The following is a 21,458-nucleotide window of genomic DNA, read 5'->3' as shown; positions in this document are numbered from 1 at the left end:
AGGTCTGAAATAACACACCCAATTCACACATTCCCAAGGTAGTTGAAGAGTCGATAAGAGCTACATATATAATTGTTCTTTAAATCTCTTATTTATTTAGAGTCGATTAATCTAATGATTTCAAATGAACAAATCGGAATTTCAAAGTCCTCGATTCCAAGGAAAAATTGGCCCAACTATGAACTAGTCGATTGGCTATTTTACTTCCAGTTCATTCTCGGTTTGCGTTCGCGGAATTGACCCCCGAGGCACTTTAAGGAGAGCACGAGCACACCGACAAGTCCTCCTTGAGTGGACTCTCCTACCAACCGTTGTCAGGCTCTTATTTTGTTATTATTCCTTTGTTTTCGCCTCGTCTTTCTTTAATTATAAAGCTACACGAACCCAATTCAAACACACACACACATATCTATAGATATATATATATATACGAGAATACAGAGGTTTTTATAGCACCACAGCCAAAAAGAAAACCAAAACAGCAAAAAAAAAAGTGGATAGCGTAGAGAAGGGAAGGTCAGAAAAAAACCCATATTCCCATTGGCATCAAATTGTCTGCACGACAAGGTAACAGAGTATTAAAAATTTCAGCACCAGCAGAAAAATGTTCTGACCAGAACTCGTCTGAGATCCTCCACAGTCCAGACCCTCTCTAGCCCTCAACGGCCATGGCAACCCAAGCCGCTTAACGCAGCCAACTGCCAAATGTAAATATACTCCAACCCCAGCTTGGCAGAAAACCGACAAAAAAAATATAAAACTTTCTTAATAATACAACGAGCACAAAAAAAGCCCCAGCTCGGTCCAAGGCGACGCAGACCCGCGAGGAAAATGCGCATTGTTTTCAGCTTTTCAGCGCCCAACCAACAACCGAAAGCGGAAAAGGACCCTGGCTGGGGGGCCCAACATTGGGAACTTCAAAACTTTGGCCATATCCCGCGGCTATGAACAACAGCAATCAATTTTCACATGCCGGCAAACAAATGTGCCGCACCAGGATGTCCCACAGCCCATCCTGAAGGCAGAGAGGGGATTTCTGGAGAGTGCCAGAGGTATCTGGGTAGCATGGCAACATCGCAGCAGACCGCTACAGAGGGGTACAGAGGGGGAAGTAGATGAAATTTATAATGCAGCATAGTGTGAAAGAGCCTAATGGAACTATCATCCAAATGGGCAAAACGTCGGACATCCCCAAAGTGGCGGCCAGAAAGGAAATCCCAACATAAGAATGGTAACAATGGAATCATAGAAAAGCGTTCAGCATCACACAATATTTAAACCAATTACAACTCTAAACCAATCCAATAAAACACTATTCATAGCACTCTTCTAAATATACTCGTCTAAATATAATTTCTAATTATTTCTAGACTTCCAATCGCCATCTATACGAATGACGATCTGTCTCCACTTCACAGAGCCAACGCTCAGCATTGTGTCAAATTTCCTTGTCCTATGCTCCGACCATGTTCCATCATATTTGCCAAGCGCTTCACACCGAATCGAAAACAGGATTCTAGAGTGGACTGGGGGCCAAGGGAAGTGGGGCGCGGGCGCGGGCGTCGGCGTGGCTCCTTACGTTGATTAATTTCTCGTTTTTACGCCATTTTCTATTTGTCTTGTGCGGTAATTACGACAAGTCCATGTCGAGGATGGATACCCAGGCAGTCGCCCGGAAGCCCCATGCCGCGTGTCCAAGATAAACACGAAAATTCCCGAAGAAAGAAGCGCGTCCGGATAGTCCGGTGTCCGGTCCGCTGCTCTACACTCTGCTGGACGGAATACATCCGGTAATTGAATCAAATGAAGCAGAATTAGTATTAGCTTCTTATGGTCGGTATCGCTCACGAGCTGCTTCCTCTGGCATAACTCTGTTTATTTTTGTAAATTAATTTTTAATTTAATGTACGTGTTGTGGGCGACGCGACGCGACGCGCTAGTTTCACGCCACGATGCCCAGAGCTGAAGCTGACGCTGGTGCTGGTGCTGGAGCTGGAGCTGCAGAGACCGGAAGTTGGCTGGAGTGGACGGCTTCCACTCCCACTCCCACCCGGCAAGCCAAACAGCGGCGAAGGACAAGCAAAATGGAACGAAACAAAACTGGAAAGCCAAACGGGGACCACGAAGTTGATGTTGAAGTTGGAATGCTCTACGAGGACATACAACTGATTTGGTGATTGCAAATTAAATATAAACAAAAAATAACGTAACATATACATGTGTACACATATGATAATGGAAGGGATTGCCAACTATTTATTTATTTATTGTATTTATTATGCAATATGAATGCGAGGACTGAACCGTTACGTGGCCCATGCAACACCAAGCCGAAGACTGTTGGGCGGGGGTCCCAGGCAGAAATGCAGCACCGTTTTATAATTCAGAATTAATATGAAATATTTAATGTGTGTGGAGATCCGATTCTCAGTAAGGTAATCTCCAATTCTATAAAATAATAATAAATCATTTAAAAGTCAGATCATTTAAAAACCTGCAATTTCATCAAATACTAAAAAAATATATTAAAAAATTTAAAAAAAAAACAGAAGAGTACGAAAGCTCCGAATTACATCGAGCCTGAACCAGAATACTTTTGAAGTAAATAGACTTCTTCCGCACCCTCTACCACCGGACTGTCTCTCCCCCGCCCTCACCAGAAAATATAAAGTAGGAAACGCAGTTTTCCGCTGGTCAGCAGGCTGTCGAAAAGTAAAGCCAAGTGGGACGGGAAGGTGGTCAACAGCATACTCGTAAAGCGAAAAGACGACGAAATACTTTTTCAAGATAAACGGAAACAAGCCAAGATGGAATTAATTTTCCGCTTTGAACAAACAAGCGGATGTAAATAAAAAAAAAAACAACAGCAACAAAATATATACTCGTACCAGCAGGAGAGCAAAAAAAAGAAAGAAAGGAAAAGCAGTGCCGGGAACCAGGAGCCAGAGACCAGCAGCAACCTAGAGAAACCAGCGAAGACATCGCCGCCAAAGTCAAAGTCAAGGGGAATGGTGCGGCCAGGGGAGAAGTGTGGAAGTAGCTAAAGAGGAGGCGTCGCCACAGCTTAGACCGTGCTTCTTGTTGTTTTTTGTTTTTTTTGCTCTTCCAATGGACTGAAGGTGGTGCTGGAGACGAAGGTGGTGGAAGGTCGCCCAGAAGCTACGATGTCTGCCAAGTTTAGCAAGTTTCGTCTGGACAAGGGCTGGTCCTACGTTATGTGCTGTTAATGACTGTACAAGAAGTTTAATTGTGTGACTCTCTAGGCAGGGCGCGGAGTCTGTGCAGACGGAGGCAGTGGGAGGAGGAACACACTGGGGATAGGGATGGGCGTGGGCATGTGGTAATGTGGTAATGCTACACACAGGGATATTGACAAATTGCAATTTAAATAGACAGCAATAAGTTAAACACACACGCACACACACACACACACAGGCACACGCGCATTAGGAAAGAGGGGTGATGGTAGGCTGGGGGCAGCCGAAAACACGCCATCTCTAATTAGTTTAGCACAGTGCGGAGAGACTAGAGATGAGCAATCATTAGGAAAAAGTTAATGTGTTAAGGGAGTAAACAAATACATACGCAGAAAGGGATGGCAATGACATGAAACATAATCAATGAGGGAATATGCGGATATAATGATGCATGGGGTAAATACATACACACACTCCCGGCTGCATAGAGAACTAATGGCGGAAGCGCTCCGACTAATTCTTAGTTGCCATATATGCTATAGATCTAAAACAAACGTCCGTCTTAAATGTATCTTCAATGAGGTCTACGATTAAATGTATGCGACTATGATTGTATGACTACCTTGCCTCCTTTTTCTCAGCATTGAGGAACTAAAATATATTGTATTGTGGAGATCTCAGAAACCAGCTAGGAACACATTCCTTATGTACATATGTGTGTGTGTGTTTGCGACCTACCCATCATAATTTCAATATCGTACCATCTACCATCTCTAGATTGAACTTATACTACTCCAGGCCCATGCATTATAAGACACGCCTAAATACATTAAGGCATTTTACGGACAACTCGCCCCCAACGCCATTCCCATTTCCATTCATATAAAGCACAATAGTTGCTATCTACGCCACTAGTCTGAGGCGCTGGGTGTTTTTGTTTGTGTGCGGCAAATATTGATGGAAACATTTACGCACACACGCACACAATTAAACTCGGATGGGGCGAGGTAGATGTACAGATGTGTGGAGCATAAGTAGTAATTGATGGCTTTCCTTTATGGGAACATCAATCATACGCTCGATATGCCCAACAATTTGCAGTCAGGTAAAACACATACATAGCTCTATATAACAACTATATATATGTACTCTATGTAGAGCTGATGGCCGATTCCAATTCCAAGTACTTCCAGGTTTGTCTTTATTTGCCAATGCAGCTTCCAACTCTATCAAATAGTAGGACTACATACTACATCAGTATATCATCTGTACAAATCTCACGTTTGGACCTTATTTGTGGTGTCTTCAGCTGGTGTTGCTTTTGTTGTGGTCGGCAAACTCTGTCGCTTGATCCAGCATAGAATATTGACCCAAATCAAGCCACAAACGCCCATATAGATGACACGAAAGCGTGGCGCCACCAGGGAAAAATTCAGAACCTGAGCAGGCAGCCAGAAAATACAGGAACGTACAAAAGTTGGCAGAAACTTCTCCCGCAATTCCAGAAGGATATCGTCACAGCCCTCCATGATGGACATGCCTGAAAGAAAAATTGTTTTAGATTAATAACAGTAGTATCGAAAACTTGTATAATTGCAATGTGCTGGCTACCCTGGAAGTGAAGCTTACCCGCATAGAAAATTGTCAATAGATAAGGCGTTAGTATAAATTGATCCAGTACCAATTTCCTAACAATAATGGTCTTGGTAGTGCCAGGAAAAGTGCGATCTAACCATTTATACCTATAAAGGGGGTCACAATTAAAAATCAAATTACACTTAAAATTGTCGAGTGATTTGATATGTAATATTTGCATAAGAAGCATTGCCAAATGAGTTTTTGTGTGCGTGTGCGTGTGCGTGTGTGGGGTTTACAGAGTGTTAATAACCTTTTTATATGCATCTGTGTGTGTTTATATAAATATATGTAGGTACCATACGCAATCTATTGTGTACTGTTTCAGTGTTCAGTGTTTGGTGTAGATTCACCTGAGTTTCCATCATTCTCCACTTACATTATATGCATGTTACAGGTCGTACTCATATGCCTCAATTTCTTAGTGCTTAGCGTGCTTTTGGTGGAAAGCTCTTTCGTCTCTTTTTATCATAGTCGAAGAAAAAGCTTTTGTGCTCTGGTGCTCTGATGGTGTGCTTCTAAAGAGAGACAGAGAGTACATATATGATGAAGAGACTGAAACACGTGCTGCAAAGCTTTCCAAAATAGTAAACAAATTGATAAAGTCCCGAACAACAGCAACAAATGGGGGAATATACATATAAAGAATGCACATGTAAATATGAGTCAATTAAATGATAATATGCGGTGGGGTAGTTATGTGGCTATGTACACATATATTCAAGTTCAGATGCCGTTGGACACAAACCAAGCATATAACGTTGGGGCATAGACAGCGGTACCCATCACTGCGTATCTTCCTATCGTTGCATAATCGATGTCCTCACGCTCTGCCGCCGGCTACAAGACACATAAATCTCATTAGAAATCTCCAATACCGCCCCCCGCCCCCCACTCACTTACCGCCAGCCAACGCTTGGACAGCACCTGCTGCGAGTACTCGGCGCCCACATACAGGCTGCCGTAAATGGCACTGTTGGTCACAAATGGATAGCGACGGAAGATTCCACGAGCTCCAGCCACAAAACGAGCCATCTTACACGGGTCCCTGTTTTAATTTAAATCTCTTTTATTTGTAACAATTGAGCTGTGGCTGCAGAAATTTCCGCGACCAGCCGCGAGCGCAGTTGAAGCTTTAATGCGGAAAGTTCCCAAAACAACGGCTCAGCTGTCACAAAAGACAGTTGGCATTGGCGAGCGGGAGAGCACAATAGCGTGCTGGAGAGCAAATAGTACATTTGAATGCAGGGAAATTAAATAAAAAAAGTTCTTTGAGGGTCAATATATATGGCGCTCGTTGCTTCGGAAAAGCTTGGCTATGCAGTTAATTATATTAGCTAACTGCGAGAGCGGTTTATCACCTAATAGAGATAAGATTTGCTTTGATTGAATGGGGTGGACGGCGACGACTGTACATGGACTTTACAGTGCACCTTCGAGCGTGTGAACCTATGAGTAAATTCAACCCTTTTTTGTTTAAAGGCATAAAACATTTTCGTTTATCTTAATATATTTATTTGCTATTGATGAAACATTGAGATCGTATTGTATTCTTAGTAGAAAATGGGTCTTTCACGCATCGCTTGCTTACTTTGAAGCACTTTGGAATAATCAAACACCTCCAGTACGGGTCGTGCAGTCGATGTATCATCAGATGAGTCCTCAATGGCAGCGTCACTACCCCCGATTTTCATCTGGCAGTAATGGATTTATAAGCGATTAATTTCACACAAAAATCATGGATTTATAAGCAAAGTCTTTAGCGAAAAAGTAATAGATTCATTTATTGTCTATTTATTTAGATTTACATTTAGTTTTATTCTGTGGTGATCTGTATCAAAAAGTTATAAAGTTGTGTCACTGTAGATCAGCGGTGGGCTGTTCATTTGCTCCAAAAAAAAACAAAATACGAGGCAAAATATGTTTTGGAGGTTTTTTTCTGTATTGGTTGTTGCCCACCGCAGATAAATACAATATAATTCGATTAGATGTATACGTCTATTTTACTTCTTTATTCTTTTCAAGTCCCGACTATGTTAGTCGGAGCATAAAGAAATATGAAAGCAAGCGCATAAAATAATGTATATGCAGTGAACTAGGTTATTCCTAACCACATTTATGTAACGATATTGAAAAAAAGGTCCCGTATGAGATCCACCTCTATCAAGGACATGCAACTTTAAGTCGCTCCCCTCCCTCTCTCGCTCGCTCAGTTGAACAGAGAACAGAGAAGAAAAAGTAAGAAACAACAAAACTTTTTCGCATAAAAATGCAGTAAGTATATCAAGTCTTGGAAAACCCTTTTTGCCTAATGGCAATTTACGCACGACTAACAAACGCACCGCACACTGGATATAGTGAAGAGAGGAGAGAGAGAAAGAGAAAGGGAGCAGGGGTAGGGGTAGGGTCAGGGGTGGGGGTTCCCAAACATACGTATGCGAGGCGTACAGGAAGGAGCCTTTCGAAACGACAACTTTGATTGAGTGTCCGGGAAACTGGAGGCAGAGGTGTTAAAACTGAAACCAATTTAAAAGTTGTGCCGAACCATATGGAAAGTGAGCTGAAGGGGAAACAACTTCACTGTGTGTGTTGCTGTGCTGGGCTGGGCTGGCACAAGTAGGCACTGGCACAATTCCTTGCTGACAAACCAGATACAGTCAACACACACGCACGGACATATACTAAAGTCACACAAAGTCAGGTGACAAAACGAAGGACCCAGGATGAACCTGACTGCCATAGTCAGGAGTCTGCGTAAAAGTTTAGGGCTGGAGGCGAGTGCCTCGAAGCAGTACCCAGACAAGGATGAGCAGAGTTCGACCTATTCAGGTGGAACCTCTACTTCCACGCCCAGTTCCATTGCCAGCTCGCCATTCGCCAGCGACGACGAATACGAAAACACTTTGGAGGAGGATAGCGATCGTCTGCCCATTTCAGTGCCCCAGCTGAATCAGAGCCGTCATCCATACAAAGAGATGATCCAGCAGATCCTCTATCAGGTCAGTGAGCTGGAGCACACGTTCTACGAGGATCAGCAGCAGGAGTTTAAGCTGCGCATGGCCCTGGAACGACAATCGGATAGAATACAGGAGCTGCACTTCTCCCTGGACACGGAAAAGCAGCGCAATAGCCGATTGGTGCAGCTGCTCCGCGGCATAGACTCCTCGGGCGAGAGTGAGCCCGATGAGAGGATGCCAGGTGGATCCCATGTACAGTGCATTGGAGGAATTTTCGAGTCCATTAGTCCATTGCTCATGCAACAGCGGTACGTACGAACTGAATGTATCCCAAATGCCAAGTGATCGTTGTCTCCCACAGCTACGATGAGCTTTCTGTCTCGCATCGTCAGAGTCGCCGGCAGCTGGCCAAAAAGGAAAAGGCCCATAGGCTCCTCAAGTGCGAGACGGAGGAACTCCAGGCCAAATACGACCAACTTTTCGATGAGTACCGCAACGAGCAGCGCCGCGTCGAGACGCTCTGTTCCCGGTTCCTGCAAATACACTCAATGAAAAAGAAGCAGATCGACAATCTGAAGCAATCTTTGGGCTATGCCAGTGACTGCATTTACCATGCCCAGGTGGTTATCGAGGCTTGCTCCCATCGGATAGGTTCGGGTAGCGCTAAAGAGCCCCTTCATAACTTTGAAAGGACTCTGGGGATCTTTATGGATTCGTTGCCTAACTGTGACTTGCACAAACTTAACGAACTCCAAGAACAACAAAAAAAAAAAGAACAAGAGTTGACCTCTCGGACCTTAGCTCTGGCATTGGCCGGTAATACTCGTAAGAGTGAGGCACTATCATCCTCAAAACGATAATATCGCAGGTCTTACGAACATTGAACTTTTGTTAGGTTAATTGGTGTTAGGTTAATTTTGATCGTAAAAAAAAAAATTGTTTCATTATACTTACTAATGAAAAGTAAAAACCAAAAAAAAATGTTTACGTAAAAATAAAAAATCAATTGAATGTAAGTTATTATTTTGATATTAATTTTGGCATTATTTTATATCATTTTGTTTTCAATTCATAAATTTCAGTCACCTCAACGACGTTTTGGAGGTAGGACCGTATTCATTTACGGCCATCCGTATATTCCAGATTCTAAAGATGGTCATGAGATCTACTCAAGCACTTCTCAAACCTAATTTTTGTCTCGAGTAATATATTTAGTACATATGTTTGTATGTATGTATGTAAGGGAGTATTCAGAGAGAGAGACCGATGACCAGCAGCAGAGACAGAGTGAGATCGCAGCCCCCTCCGAATATGAAAAAGAGCGAGAGGGCGAGATCGAGAATCGATCGCCCGAACATAAAAGCCAGGACCCCTGGAAGAGGTACTTCGCGCTGACAATCGACTACTATCGTCGAACAGAAACTTTTTGCTTGAAAATTCACAACACCGATGTTATTCGAAGCGAAAGCATCACAAAGGAAATTGTACAATAAAAACAAAAATGTCACAGAGTAAGCACAAAAACGACAGTGCTCTGGAAAACAAGCGGTAGATACAGACACAGGAGTCTGTGGCAAGTGAGCATATTTTTGAAGAGGCCAAATCCGATGCGACCCCCAAGGAGCTACCACACGATGAGACAATACCAGTCAACGGATGTTACTATTTACAATGCCTACAATATGGGAGCAGCTTTTGGCAACAAGTTCCCTTGTCCATACATTCGCTATATAAAGCAACGTGTGCTTACGGAGAGACTGACTAGCGAGAGTTACGTTACGACGAAATCAATCTGAAGATGAAGGGACAGGGCTGTTTCTCTGGGGCTCGGGCTATATGGGATGAACTCTCAGATGATTATGTTTCCTATACCTTCGACGGTGATAGTTTTTTTTTTTTTTTTGTATTGCCAGTGTGTTTGGTTGTTATACGTATTCACTTAGGCACAGAGGATATAAACTTTTAAGTCCCAACGTTATATTTATAACTTTAAAACTACAGTTTTATTGTTTCTAAACATATTCGTCTGGACGATGAATATCCATTTTTTAACGTTTTAACCTACTTTCGCACCCCTTCTGGCTCTCAAAATGTCAGAATGATCTCCCTACTTTTCTTTACTGAAAAATTTGGGGCATGACCAGTTTTTAACATTTGGTTTAGCATTTGCATCGTTTTAAAACACCCATAGTATCAATTGTTGTGTTTCGGGCTCATATTCTTTTATCCATGATGAATGACTACGACTGCATTTGGATATCACATCTTAGCATCAATTGACGAGAGTTTTTTTGGGGCGATTGTCAATTATGAAGTATCCTACAAGAACAATTATTTTTTCGCAGGTGCTTTGTCACGAAAAGCTGAACTCAGAAAAGTAAATCTAAGCACAGACAGAACCGTAGAGAAATTGCTATAAGCAGTATTTGGCCACTAAGTCAGTACATACAATGGGAGAGCCTTATGATTTATACAACTTACAAAATATAAATATTTCATACCTAATTATACGTAAGCCACAGAGTTGGTATCGGAGCTGATGACTGCAGCATTCTCTATCTCTCTCTAGAGAGACAAATAGAGAGGAACCACGACCACTAGTTATGATTTCATGTTAATTGTTGCTCTCCGTTTATCCTCTATTCACCTATTAAGCATTTTATTAGTTTTAGAATATTTCATTTGCTTGTATTTTTCCTCAACAGTTTTTTAATCTCTCTCTCCCTCTTCTCATACCAACACCAGCTGTGTTTCTGTCTCGCTTCTTTCCGCCGGCAACGCGCACAGCACGAGGAAGAGTGTGTGTGAGAGAGAGAGAATGATTAGGCGCATGGAAAGGTTTGCGTAGCGACTGCAATTTCATTTGTTCCTATTGGTTATAACACTGATCAAATCTAAACCAGATTCGGCAACCTGGTAGATATAGTAATTTTCTATGATACTGCGTTTTTGGTTTTTTCCTATCTGAAATACACTTGTAGCAGTGTCATTATCAAAGGAATCGGGGTAGAAAATTTGGTTGCTCTTGCTATTATAGTCTCCGAGATCTAAGCGCTCATCTGACGGACAGACACAAGGACGGACAGACAGACATGGCTATATCGGCTAGGTTATTGATGCTGATCCAGAATAAACATACTTTATGGGGTAAGAAGCCGCTTCCTTCTGGTGTTGCACACATCCACCACATAACTAATATATCCTTAAATACGTGTTTCTTTTTTCATTTCATCCGGTCCCGCAAGATCTGGGCCACTCGCACCTCGTTCTTGCTGAAAGCGTTGGCCAGCTCAACCTTTAACTCAGCTCCGTAGTTTCCTCGCGGCTGGGTATGCAAGTAGGCGAACTGGCTCTCGATGCCTCTCGAGCTCTTGGACTGTGTGACCGGACTATACTCCGCGAAAACTTGACTGCTGTTTATACCACCTTAAACTGGTATCGCCTTTGGACCTGGGGTCCTTGTAGAAGGCATTGTGGTAGTGGTAACCTGGCACACTCGTCCAGTCTTTTTGCTCCATATTCATCCGCAGCTTGGTCGCGTTGCACCTCAAATGAAATATCCTGCAGATTCTCTATTGTGTTTTTCAAGTCTTTAAAAGGGAGTGCTTGACGGCGTGCTTCCCTGGAGAATACATTTCAGTATGCAGTGATTTCCAATTATTTTTGGCTATGCTTACTGCTTACTGTTTTATTTATTATCTTCGCTGGAGCCATTAGAAGTCGATTCTTTAGCTCGGGCAGAGTTCCCAGCCATCGCAGGGCGGCCGATATGCAAAGCTGTGGGAAGGTGGAATTAGGATATTGTTAGTTTAAGAATTGGGCAGATATGTATTTCCAATCACCTTGTTGAAAATCTCACTGAAAATCTCCTGGCCGCTTGCAGCAGTCGGCCTCATCGTGGACATTGTCACAGCTGTCACAGGTGGTACGATAGCAGATCAGAGCCTTGTCGCTGCCTTCGGCTAACTATCAGCTGAATCCGCCGGGCAGTCCTTTCGTCTCAGCGCTAGAAGACGGATATACAGTCGTTGCTCATGTCACTACGCCCGCCACGTAAAATTATCTGTCCGGATGGCCTGATGACTGCCGACATTTGTCCAGAAGAGCAGCCGCCTCGCCTTCATGGCATGCACGACAATGTTGCGAGGCTTCTGCAAGTTCGCCCAAGAAGCTAAAAGAGGAAACGTTTTAGAACACAGCGCAATAGGGAGAGAGAGCTTCACCTTGGCACGGATATTCTTGCCGGACACCGACATTTGGGCAGTTTGGCGTAGCTGGCGGGGATGCAGGGCACGTCCTTGGCGAGGCTGTGTCTCTGGCCAGTCTTGATCAATGTCCCCGCTGCTCAAGTCGCTCCAGTACACGTAGTCCTAGCTGCCAACCAGTACCGACACTTGTTGCCATCCAGCGTCTCGTCTCCAATCAAATCAAATCTGATGGCCATGATTATAGCTCGAATCCGGCGTATGAACTCCAAGGGGAGGGGAGCGACCTCATACCATTACATACCGATATACCGTAAATATATCGTCGATTCAATTTGTAGCTCCAAAATACCGAAAAGTATTAAAAATACCGTAAACGGTCGCCCTGATTGCAGGTGAACCATTCAATTCATGGTATATATTTTTTTTAGGTATATTTCGACTCAAATCTTATCGATAGTTCCGCGGTCTGCGCGGTCACACTGTTCACTTGCGCACATGTTTGTTTTCCTTTGCATTATTTTTCTTTTACGCCGTAATTAACGTAAATAAATGCTATCATGAAGGTTAAAATGATAAGTCGCAACCCGGACAACTATGTCCGGGAAACCAAGCTGCAGCAACACAAAAGTGAGTCCACAGTAATGCCCTAGCCAGCATCATTTATATGTTGCTCTAAAAATTGTAGTGCCCCGCAACTATGATCCATCGCTGCATCCACTGGAGGGCCCCAGGGAATATGTGCGTGCGCTGAATGCCACCAAACTGGATCGCGTATTTGCCAAACCTTTTGTCTGCAATTTGAGTGGACATCGCGACGGCGTTTCCTGCTTTGGCAAGCATCCCAAGCTGCTCTCCACGCTAGCCACCGGAGCCTACGACGGCGAGGTGCGTATCTGGGACCTGGCGAATCGCGTGAGTGCCCGGAGCTTTGTGGCCCACAATGGATTTGTGCGGGGAATCGCGTATGCGAAGGATGGAGAACGTATCTTCACCGTCGGCGATGACAAAACCATTAAGGTTTGGAACTCACAGGCACCGGAGGTGGGCGAGGAGGAGGAGCCGGTCAACACAATACTGAGTCGATATGGCCTGCATGGCATTTCGCACAACCGCAAAGACAACAGCTTTGCCACGTGTGGCGAGGTGTGCGCCATTTGGGATGAGCAGCACAATGATCCTCTGAAGACGCTTAAATGGGGAGTGGACACCCTGCACACGATTTCGTACAATCCGGTGGAGACCAATGTGCTGGCCTGCTGTGCCAGCGATCGTAGCATCATACTATACGATCAACGTGAGGCTCAACCGCTGCGCAAGGTGGTGTTAACCATGAAGAGCAACAAGCTGGCCTGGAATCCCATGGAGGCGTTCAACTTTACAGTGGCCAACGAAGACTGCAAGTAGGTGAAGGGAGGGACATTTGGGAGTTGTATAGGACGTTAATAACTATTTTCCTTTGCAGTCTCTATACCTTTGACACACGTAAACTTCAAACTCCTCTAAAGGTGCACTTCGATCACGTTTCCGCCGTAACCGATGTGGACTATGCACCCACAGGGAAGGAATTCGTCTCTGCTAGCTATGACAAGACCATACGCATCTATCATGCCCATCAGAGTCATTCCCGAGACATTTACCATACCAAGCGCATGCAACATGTGGTCTGTTGTGCCTGGTCTTTGGATAATCGATATATTTTCTCTGGCTCCGACGAAATGAACGTGCGCATGTGGAAATCGAACGCGTCGGAGAAGCTGGGAATCATTCGCCCAAGAGAACGTACTAATTTCAACTATCAGGAGGCCCTCAAGGAGAAGTACGCTGCACATCCGCAAATCAAACGCATCGCACGTCATCGTCAAGTGCCGCGCCATGTTCTCAATGCCCAGAGAAAGATGCGTGCGGGCAAAGAGAAGGACCAAGTAAAGGAGGCCAATGTGCGAAAGCACTCCAAGCCCGGCAAAGTACCCTACGTCAGCGAGAAGAAAAAGCATGTACTGAAGGAAGAAGTCTAAATACGTTTACAAACCAAGTAGTCAAATAAGTAAAACAGAAACACACGTAGGACCATACCATACCATACCATTGATAATGAAAAGAAAGTAACGAAGAACGAAATGTGTTTTGGAAACGATAAGCCCGAGCGGGCGATAACGATAACAGCTGGGGAAACGTGGCGAAATCTGGAACATTTTTGTTTATAAAAGGTGGACAGCCCCGCCAGTTGGAGCTCATTGTTACGGTGCCAGTCGGTCGTTAGGTTTTTGTTTTCGTTGTTGATTTGTTTATACTCGAAGAGAAGAGACTCTCCCCTTTCGGCTCGCACGCAAAACTCGTTTACGTTTGACACATAAAATCCAATTAAACATGGAGGCACTGGGCGATCTTTTGGCACCCCACAGCGAGCTCATTGCCAAGGTGGCCGGCACAATTACTACCCTGCAATTTCTGTCCGGTATAGCGCTGCTCAACGACATCCGTAAGAAGGGCAGCAGCGATGTTTATCCAGTCGGACCGTTTCTAGGCGGCGTGGTCCTGTAAGTACGTGCCCCTGCACTGCACACACTGTCATCGAAGAGTGCATCTGTGTGGGCATTGATTAAATTTTTGAATTGTCGCCATGACACCGCAGAATCGGTTAGCTCAAGGACGCACCTAAAATCGTTTCACGTTCTATTCAATGATTCAGAAATTGGCGATTACATCACGCCCAAATGAAAGCAGAAAGCTGCTCCGATCATCTCAGTCAGTCAACCATTACAATTTCAAATAATTTCTTTTGACCTTGTCATACAAGAATCTGTCGTTTCTTATCGATGGCAAGCCCCAGCCAACACGTAGCTCTTATCTAAATGTTTATTTGTAAAGTTCTAACTTAGTATTCCGATCTGCCAGTCTGCTCAATGAAGGATAGTCGGACGTCGCTAATCGCTCATAAGACAAGCCCCGATAAGCGGCTCGCCCACTCCACGTGCTCGGAATGAGAAATCAGAGTGGGTCTCTCTCTCTCTCTGTGCTCAGTGGGGGTGGCACCGTATACTGTGTCCAGTGTAAAGACGCCCAAACATGCAACAGTTGGGTGCCCTGCTGCAAGGTGTAGCTAGCAAGGTCAATGTTACCTTGTGGCCCTGTGTCGTTAAATATCACCATAATCGAAATTATTTCACCACCATGGAGGTTTTTACTGATAAAATGGTAGCTGACACTGCAGATATTTTTGTAGTCTACTTTTAATGTTATCAATAGAGCCCGATAAATTAGCATGATTTGTAATTAAACAAAATTCCACAGCTGGTCTACTGCAAAACCCGTTTGACCAGAATATTTACCACAGTAGAATGCATTCTAAGAGATGGAAATCTCCGGCTAGTTGTACGTATACATATACGGAGCAAAATCACATAATTTAGCAACACACAAACAGGTTTTTTTTTTTGCACTGTGAGCATAAATAGGAAAATCTTCAGCAGAGGACTGAAGCCAATTATATTTCTCAGAAGCTCGCATACTACTATTCATTCATTAAACTTTCTGAAACAATCGACAGAAGATATGCCTGAATATAAACTAAACAACAATAAGGCGATCGTCTCTAAACCTTTTTGGGATCTGTTCCCCGCTCTGTCGAATGCAACTAACGTTAAGTTTTATGATTCTGGATATATGTACATATATGTATGTATGTATGTATGTACATATGTAGTAGGTGTACTCGAATTTTTGTTAATTAATTAATCGAGTATACAATTTAAATTGGCTTCATGGGAAGATCGAAACTTGGCTACACTTCTATTCATAAAAACCATTTCTCCCATTCCAGAACGGTTCTCAGCTTGAAGCTGGCCAATATTATGAATGATGCTGCCATGATAAACACTAATTTAATTGGATTGGTGATTAACTTTGTGTTTCTTGGCGGCTTCTACTACTATGCCTCCAGTGGTAGCAGGGGAAACATCTGGAAGCAGATTGGTTACGCATCCATATTCCTGTTGGCGTGCACTGCATATGCAAACTTTGAGGATCCCAAGAAGATTGAGTTCCGTCTGGGAATGCTCATCACGGGAATCCTTGTGTGGCTGGTGGGCTCACCCCTCCTGCACCTTCCTAAAATCATTGCGAAGAAGAGCACCGAGGGCATGCCCTTTCCAATTATATTGTCTGGTAACCTGGTAGCCACTTCCTGGATGCTGTACGCCATCTCCATAAAGAATACTGTGATGGTGGTAAGTTGAGAGGGCAGCAGCTTTTATAAGAATCATCCATTTGATGTACTATTTTTACATTTAGCTCCAAAACCTGTTGCTTCTGATCTTGGGTGGAATTCAGCTGTCGATGTTTGCCATTTACCCGAATAAGCCAGCTGCCAAGAAGCCGGCGGCCAAGAAGGACAGCAAGAAGGAGAAATAATTGTGTGAGCGGACTAATAATGGATTAATTAACCAATTAATATGTAGCTAGGATTGCGAAGTAATCAAATTGCATATTGCTTGAATTTACACTAAATCGCCAAAACAAAATCAAAACCAATTGAAATTTGTCCTATACAAATTATTTTTCTACATACATACATATATGCGATATTTTCCTAAAATAAATCATTCTAAGAGCGAAAGTTGAGGGGAGACAAATAAAAATCCTCAGCTATCTAATGAACAATTGTTACTATTATTGTACATAGCTACTAAGTACTTGCAAATTTTTGACAATAATTCAAATCTTCCAATGCGTATTTATAAATAAAAATAGTTAAACTGTTACAAATTCAATAGATTTCTGGCTCCTTTATGGCTCGGCTTCCACTGGCACTGTGGAGTTATAATGGGCACCCAACTGGTAGATATGACGATGGTAGCACAGTACCAGGGGAGCACCGCCAAATTCCTCCTGCCCTAGCAGTGTAGGAGCTCCCTCGGCTTGGATGACTTCAATGGGAACTTTCAGCAGCGAGGAGATTGCCTTCAGTTCGATGTGACCACCCCATGCGTGGTTATCCTCTATGTCTTTGCAGTATTGCTCGAACTGCTCGTCATTTAACAGATCTCCAGTCTCCGGATGGGTCATATAGCATATGAAAGCGTCCTTTTGGGCACGCACATAATTGGCTGTCTCCTTTCGAAGCTCTTGCACGCTGTGGCCGGGCAGAGCATTGGCAATTAACTGATGGCGCACAGCATGGTACAAGCAGTCTCCATCGGAGGCTATGGAGTGCAGGGCCAGCTGCCGACTGGCCAACTTGTCTGTGATCTGCTGGAGTTCGATCCATTTGAGTGATGGGCCATCGTTGGCTGCATTCTGGAGCTCCTCGCGGATTTCCGCCTCGCGTTCGCGGGCCTCCCGTGACTTCTTGTCGCGCCGCTTTTGGGCTTTAGACACACGCTGCTGCGTTCCAGGTTCCTGCGACTGTTTCTTTCCGTCGTCCTCGCTTTTGGCTGGTTCGCTTCCAGCAGGCGGCGCCTCTGCAACGGGTTGATTCTTGGGCAGCTCAGACACGTCTTTGCTTTCGCCTGCCTGAAGTTCGATCTTTTGACGCTGCTCCAGCTCACTCTCCAGGCGTGACATCTCCTCTAGGAACTCCTTGCGCTTGGTTTTATTGTTCTTGGGCGCATTCTTCTTCATGGCCTGCAACTTGGCCTGAAGTTCTTTGCGCTCGCGGCGATGGCGAGAGGCAACATCCTCCAGATTGATCTCTTTCACCTTTGATTCCAGCTCAAATATAACCCCGCCATCACTTGCCATCTTCAATTTAATTTAATTTTAATAAAAATAACTATGTTGTCGGTATTAATGTGACCGCGGTATTATCGTTAAAATATACCTTCCGTCCCTCAGAAATATACCAAAATATACCGTCTCATTTTAAAAATATACCGTAAATATACTGACGAATTCAAGTTCTATATTCCTCGATTTTTATATTGCGTGGAATATTACAAGTACGATATCTTTCACCTGAACTGCTCTGGCATTATTAAATTTTCATTATTTTTGCGGTGGAAAATTGAAATACCCCCTTGGTTTATAATAATCGTTCTCCGTCAAAGATTGGAAACCATATTGATCAATTTTGATGTCGAAAATGATTAGCTAGATAGAACATTTAGCCATGCCCACACACTATCATTACCTATATCTAGCATTTTTCTAAGAAATTGAAATGGTTTTCGTCATAGCTCTTTTCGGCATGTTTTTTTTTTAAATCTAGTATTGTCTCCGAAACCTGGCAGCACTGGTAACAGTGCTCATCAAAGCTCGGGCTGGTGTAACTGTTTTGTAAGTGTGCCAAAATACTAGAGCATTATTTTTAAATTTCAATATTATCTGTTATAATTCAAACTAGAACATTTTGGTGCAATATTACTACGCTATTCCATTTAAAACAAGTTATACATGTGTAGTTTTTAGCATTCTTTTATTTTGTTTGTGCTAAAAAAATGTAGGGTAGGGGACTGTATGCTCTTGGTTAGTGTTTCTAGTGAACTGGAATTGGATCAACCAATTCTAGATCAACAAATGGCTTAATCTAAACTAGAGTCGAAAAAAAAATATCCAAATTCATTCATATATACAGACTAATCTATAGGGAGGAAGTGACATATGTGAAATAATTCGTAATAACTTTAAAAATTTGAAAACTTGTCTATCTGTCAGTTGTAATAATTTTCATAAATGATGCCTAAAACTGTCAAGCGTTAACTACACATCTTAAAAGTCTATTGCACAAAAAGATGTGCAAAATGTATATGTACATTGGCCAACAGCGACAACTAGTTATTTACTTAACATGCTAAGAAAGGAGAGCACTAAAACTTAGACGACATATTACCTAATAGTTATGAACCGAAACTATTTTACTTAACCACTAATCGCACAACTCGCTCGCTTATATCTAATGTGATTTTCCTAGTAGAAAGTATAAAAGGAAGCACTGGCGAACTATGAATTAGTATCTCAGCAAGCGCTACATAATCTGCTCGGCGCTGCTAATTAGAGGCTCTTGGTAATGTTTTGGAACAAGCGACGACCCCACCATGATTCCAGATCGAAGGGCTTGAAGTCTTGCAACGCTGGGCTAGGAGGCTCCACCCAAACAGCCGCCGATGCGGAGGTGGGAAATGGTTTATTGGCGATGATGCATTCCACAGGATTAGTGGCATTGTTATTGTTAGCATCTGCCACTGGTTTCTCGCAGGGCTTCGCCGATGTACTCGAATCATAGGGATTTGGTGCCACTAACATGTTCCATGCTATAACGAAAAAAATTGCATTAAAATATAGCTTAGTTTCGGGATGTGCTTATACATATATAAATGTGTATTGTTTGTTCGACTTACAGTCATTTATATAGCGTATGATTTCCTCATGCTGCGGTGTTATCACCTCATCCTCGATCAGCTTGGTGGGTGTTATCCGTTTTGAGGCACTCTGTTGAAAAAATGGGCGCGGGATGCTGTTTTCCCAAAGTCATTACATTTCAATTACAATTTTACGAAATATTTAATATTAATGACGTCGCACTTATGCAAACCGTACTGCGCCCCGTGAACATGTGGACTACAAAAATAAATCACTCGAGGAAAGTGGGGGAAAACGACAGCGTGGTACTCTGCTCTAGGCACCTTGACGTACGAATATTGTTTGATACATTAAAGCAATAAATCAAATTGTACAAAATAAATTGGTACAAATTAAGATACTAACATAGGCAGATGTGACTGGCATTTTATGCTGATAACGAATAGTGATATGAAGCGATATCTCAATCGATTTTCCTCTACTCAGCACATTCCATTCGATTGGCAAGGATGCGTATTGTACAATAAGAAATCATGATTTTCGCACAGCCGGCTTGCGCCCTACTAATGTCTGTTGCTGTGGCTCCCATTCATCTCGCTTAGAAACATGTGACGTAACGGGCGGAAAAGTCATTGCCTTTGGGGCCAGCCGATAACCGATGCTTGACCCACGTGTTGCCTCCTACTGTGAACGCTCTGCTCCGCTTCTCAATTAGCATAGGAGTGCTAGCTAGGTCGCTCAGTCTCTTGTCTCTTGCGATAAAATGTCAAGATAAGACGAGGGTCCCTCGCTCCCTTTCCGACACATTTCCAACATGTGCAGGCACACGCATTGTTTGCATAAGCGTTTCGGCATTTCAGCTGTGTTCTGTTCTCTTACTTGTTGTGCTCCTCCGGGGGACTGTTCAGATCGAAGCTGCCGTTCTTCCTGCTGCTCTCCTTGATGCTCTCGAACTTTTCAAAGTTTTGGGCCAGACCTGACAAGTAACGGAGAGAATGATGCAAATGTCAGTTTGCAGTTGAAATGCCGGCAAAACAATTTTCAAAAAAGAGCGACAGAGAGAGAGAGAGATGAGTGCGAGTGTGCGCTGCCGCTCAACGCATTGTTGTGACATAACAGTTCGGCAACAATTCCATTCCGTGCCCGGTCTTTGGGTTTATTGTACTTTTTCACATTTATATACATTTAAATGCACTGTACTTACCACGTCGCGTTTTAGCAACAATTTTGCTGGGTCCCTTGTTGATTGTGTACATGGTTGTGTTTGGTATTTAAATGTTTAATTTAAACCTCGCTGATTTTGTTGTTGTCCGCCTGGTGACTGCCTGCCTGAGAGGTGTTTTTCTGGCAACGAGTTCTCCTTTGCTATTTTCGTTACTGCGGTGTTTTCTCTGTTTCGTTTTGTGCCTTTCGACGTAGATTAGTATTTAAGAAATTATATGATCAGAATTTTCCCGCAGTCGCTTGGTTGCCTCATCTTTTAAGCAGTTACACAATACACATATGACTTTAGGACACTTTATTAGGTTCTCGCGACGTCGGACCAAATCAATTGCTTTCATTTAATGGTTATTGGCTCTTATTGTTCTGGATTCGTCTGTGGAAGGTTTTTAAAAGCACCATTGGCGATTAATTGAAACCAGAATTGGAAACGGCTAACATATGCCATAACAGTGTGAAACATATGTTTGTTTCCATCGACATGTTCTGTTGTTAGCATGTTAAATATGTATCGATATATATTTTTTGCTGATAATATATTTCAAGTTAGAAATAGTATGGATATTTTCACTTTGGCGCGCAGCTCTAGTTCTACATGCACATGCGCCATCTGTCGGTAGTTACATGAATGATTTATTTTTGGAAACATTTTTTTTCGTTTCGAAAAAAGGCCGCTCAGTTTCAGCTTCGTTGCTTTGATTTTAATGAAAACGATTTATAAATTGAGACCCATAATACATTAGTATGATAAAAGGATCGAACAACAATATGAAATTTTACTTAAAAATACTTATTTAGAGTCCAAAGACATTTTGGACTTTTCCTGGGCTTTTATTGTCGAAATGGTCGAAAATTTAGCATTTTAAAGTTTAATATTTCCTAAGCATAAATCTTAAGAGCTGCAAAACTTTAAGAAACTTTACAAGGTAAACAAGGTTCAAAAT

General features: G+C 43.0%; 6 protein-coding genes across 8 annotated transcripts; 3 read left to right on the top strand and 3 right to left on the bottom strand.

Annotated features, from left to right (window-relative positions):
- Positions 1–4,368: 4,368 nt before the first annotated feature.
- On the bottom strand, positions 4,369–5,978 carry LOC6900346 (mpv17-like protein). Of its 3 annotated transcripts, none has more exons than XM_002134707.3 (4): positions 5,736–5,978; positions 5,581–5,672; positions 4,827–4,939; positions 4,369–4,737 (listed from the first exon to the last, which is right to left on the bottom strand). In XM_002134707.3, exons 1-4 carry the CDS (start codon positions 5,865–5,867, stop codon positions 4,475–4,477), a joined length of 600 nt encoding a protein of 199 aa, XP_002134743.1. In that variant the 5' UTR covers positions 5,868–5,978; the 3' UTR covers positions 4,369–4,474. The 3 variants fall into 3 exon arrangements, with proteins under 3 accessions (XP_002134743.1, XP_015042569.1, XP_033237547.1); XM_015187083.2 differs by lacking the exon at positions 5,736–5,978 and adding an exon at positions 5,212–5,350; XM_033381656.1 differs by lacking the exons at positions 5,581–5,672; positions 5,736–5,978 and adding an exon at positions 5,086–5,114.
- Positions 5,979–7,415: 1,437 nt separating this feature from the next.
- Positions 7,416–8,770, top strand: LOC26534170 (uncharacterized). Its single transcript, XM_015187082.2, has 2 exons — positions 7,416–8,097; positions 8,151–8,770. Exons 1-2 carry the CDS (start codon positions 7,556–7,558, stop codon positions 8,647–8,649), a joined length of 1,041 nt encoding a protein of 346 aa, XP_015042568.2. The 5' UTR covers positions 7,416–7,555; the 3' UTR covers positions 8,650–8,770.
- Positions 8,771–12,451: 3,681 nt separating this feature from the next.
- Positions 12,452–14,110, top strand: LOC4813761 (DDB1- and CUL4-associated factor 13). The gene is made up of 3 exons (XM_001353122.4): positions 12,452–12,624; positions 12,683–13,397; positions 13,460–14,110. Exons 1-3 carry the CDS (start codon positions 12,555–12,557, stop codon positions 14,010–14,012), a joined length of 1,338 nt encoding a protein of 445 aa, XP_001353158.2. The 5' UTR covers positions 12,452–12,554; the 3' UTR covers positions 14,013–14,110.
- A 111-nt stretch (positions 14,111–14,221) lies between these two features.
- Positions 14,222–16,766, top strand: LOC4812831 (sugar transporter SWEET1). Its single transcript, XM_001353121.4, has 3 exons — positions 14,222–14,534; positions 15,818–16,223; positions 16,288–16,766. Exons 1-3 carry the CDS (start codon positions 14,365–14,367, stop codon positions 16,405–16,407), a joined length of 696 nt encoding a protein of 231 aa, XP_001353157.1. The 5' UTR covers positions 14,222–14,364; the 3' UTR covers positions 16,408–16,766.
- LOC4813844 (deubiquitinase OTUD6B) lies at positions 16,647–17,807 on the bottom strand. Its single transcript, XM_001353120.4, has one exon. The coding sequence runs from the start codon at positions 17,734–17,736 to the stop codon at positions 16,783–16,785; it is 954 nt and encodes a 317-aa protein (XP_001353156.3). The 5' UTR covers positions 17,737–17,807; the 3' UTR covers positions 16,647–16,782.
- A 596-nt stretch (positions 17,808–18,403) lies between these two features.
- On the bottom strand, positions 18,404–20,994 carry LOC4812784 (uncharacterized). Its single transcript, XM_001353119.4, has 4 exons — positions 20,498–20,994; positions 20,173–20,269; positions 19,332–19,447; positions 18,404–19,244 (listed from the first exon to the last, which is right to left on the bottom strand). Exons 1-4 carry the CDS (start codon positions 20,547–20,549, stop codon positions 18,985–18,987), a joined length of 525 nt encoding a protein of 174 aa, XP_001353155.2. The 5' UTR covers positions 20,550–20,994; the 3' UTR covers positions 18,404–18,984.
- Positions 20,995–21,458: the final 464 nt, after the last annotated feature.

Source organism: Drosophila pseudoobscura, chromosome X (assembly GCF_009870125.1).
Source record: "Drosophila pseudoobscura strain MV-25-SWS-2005 chromosome X, UCI_Dpse_MV25, whole genome shotgun sequence".
Lineage (NCBI taxonomy): Eukaryota > Metazoa > Arthropoda > Insecta > Diptera > Drosophilidae > Drosophila > Drosophila pseudoobscura.
Note: the sequence above shows the minus strand (reverse complement) of the source record. Positions and strands in the feature narration are given on the sequence as shown.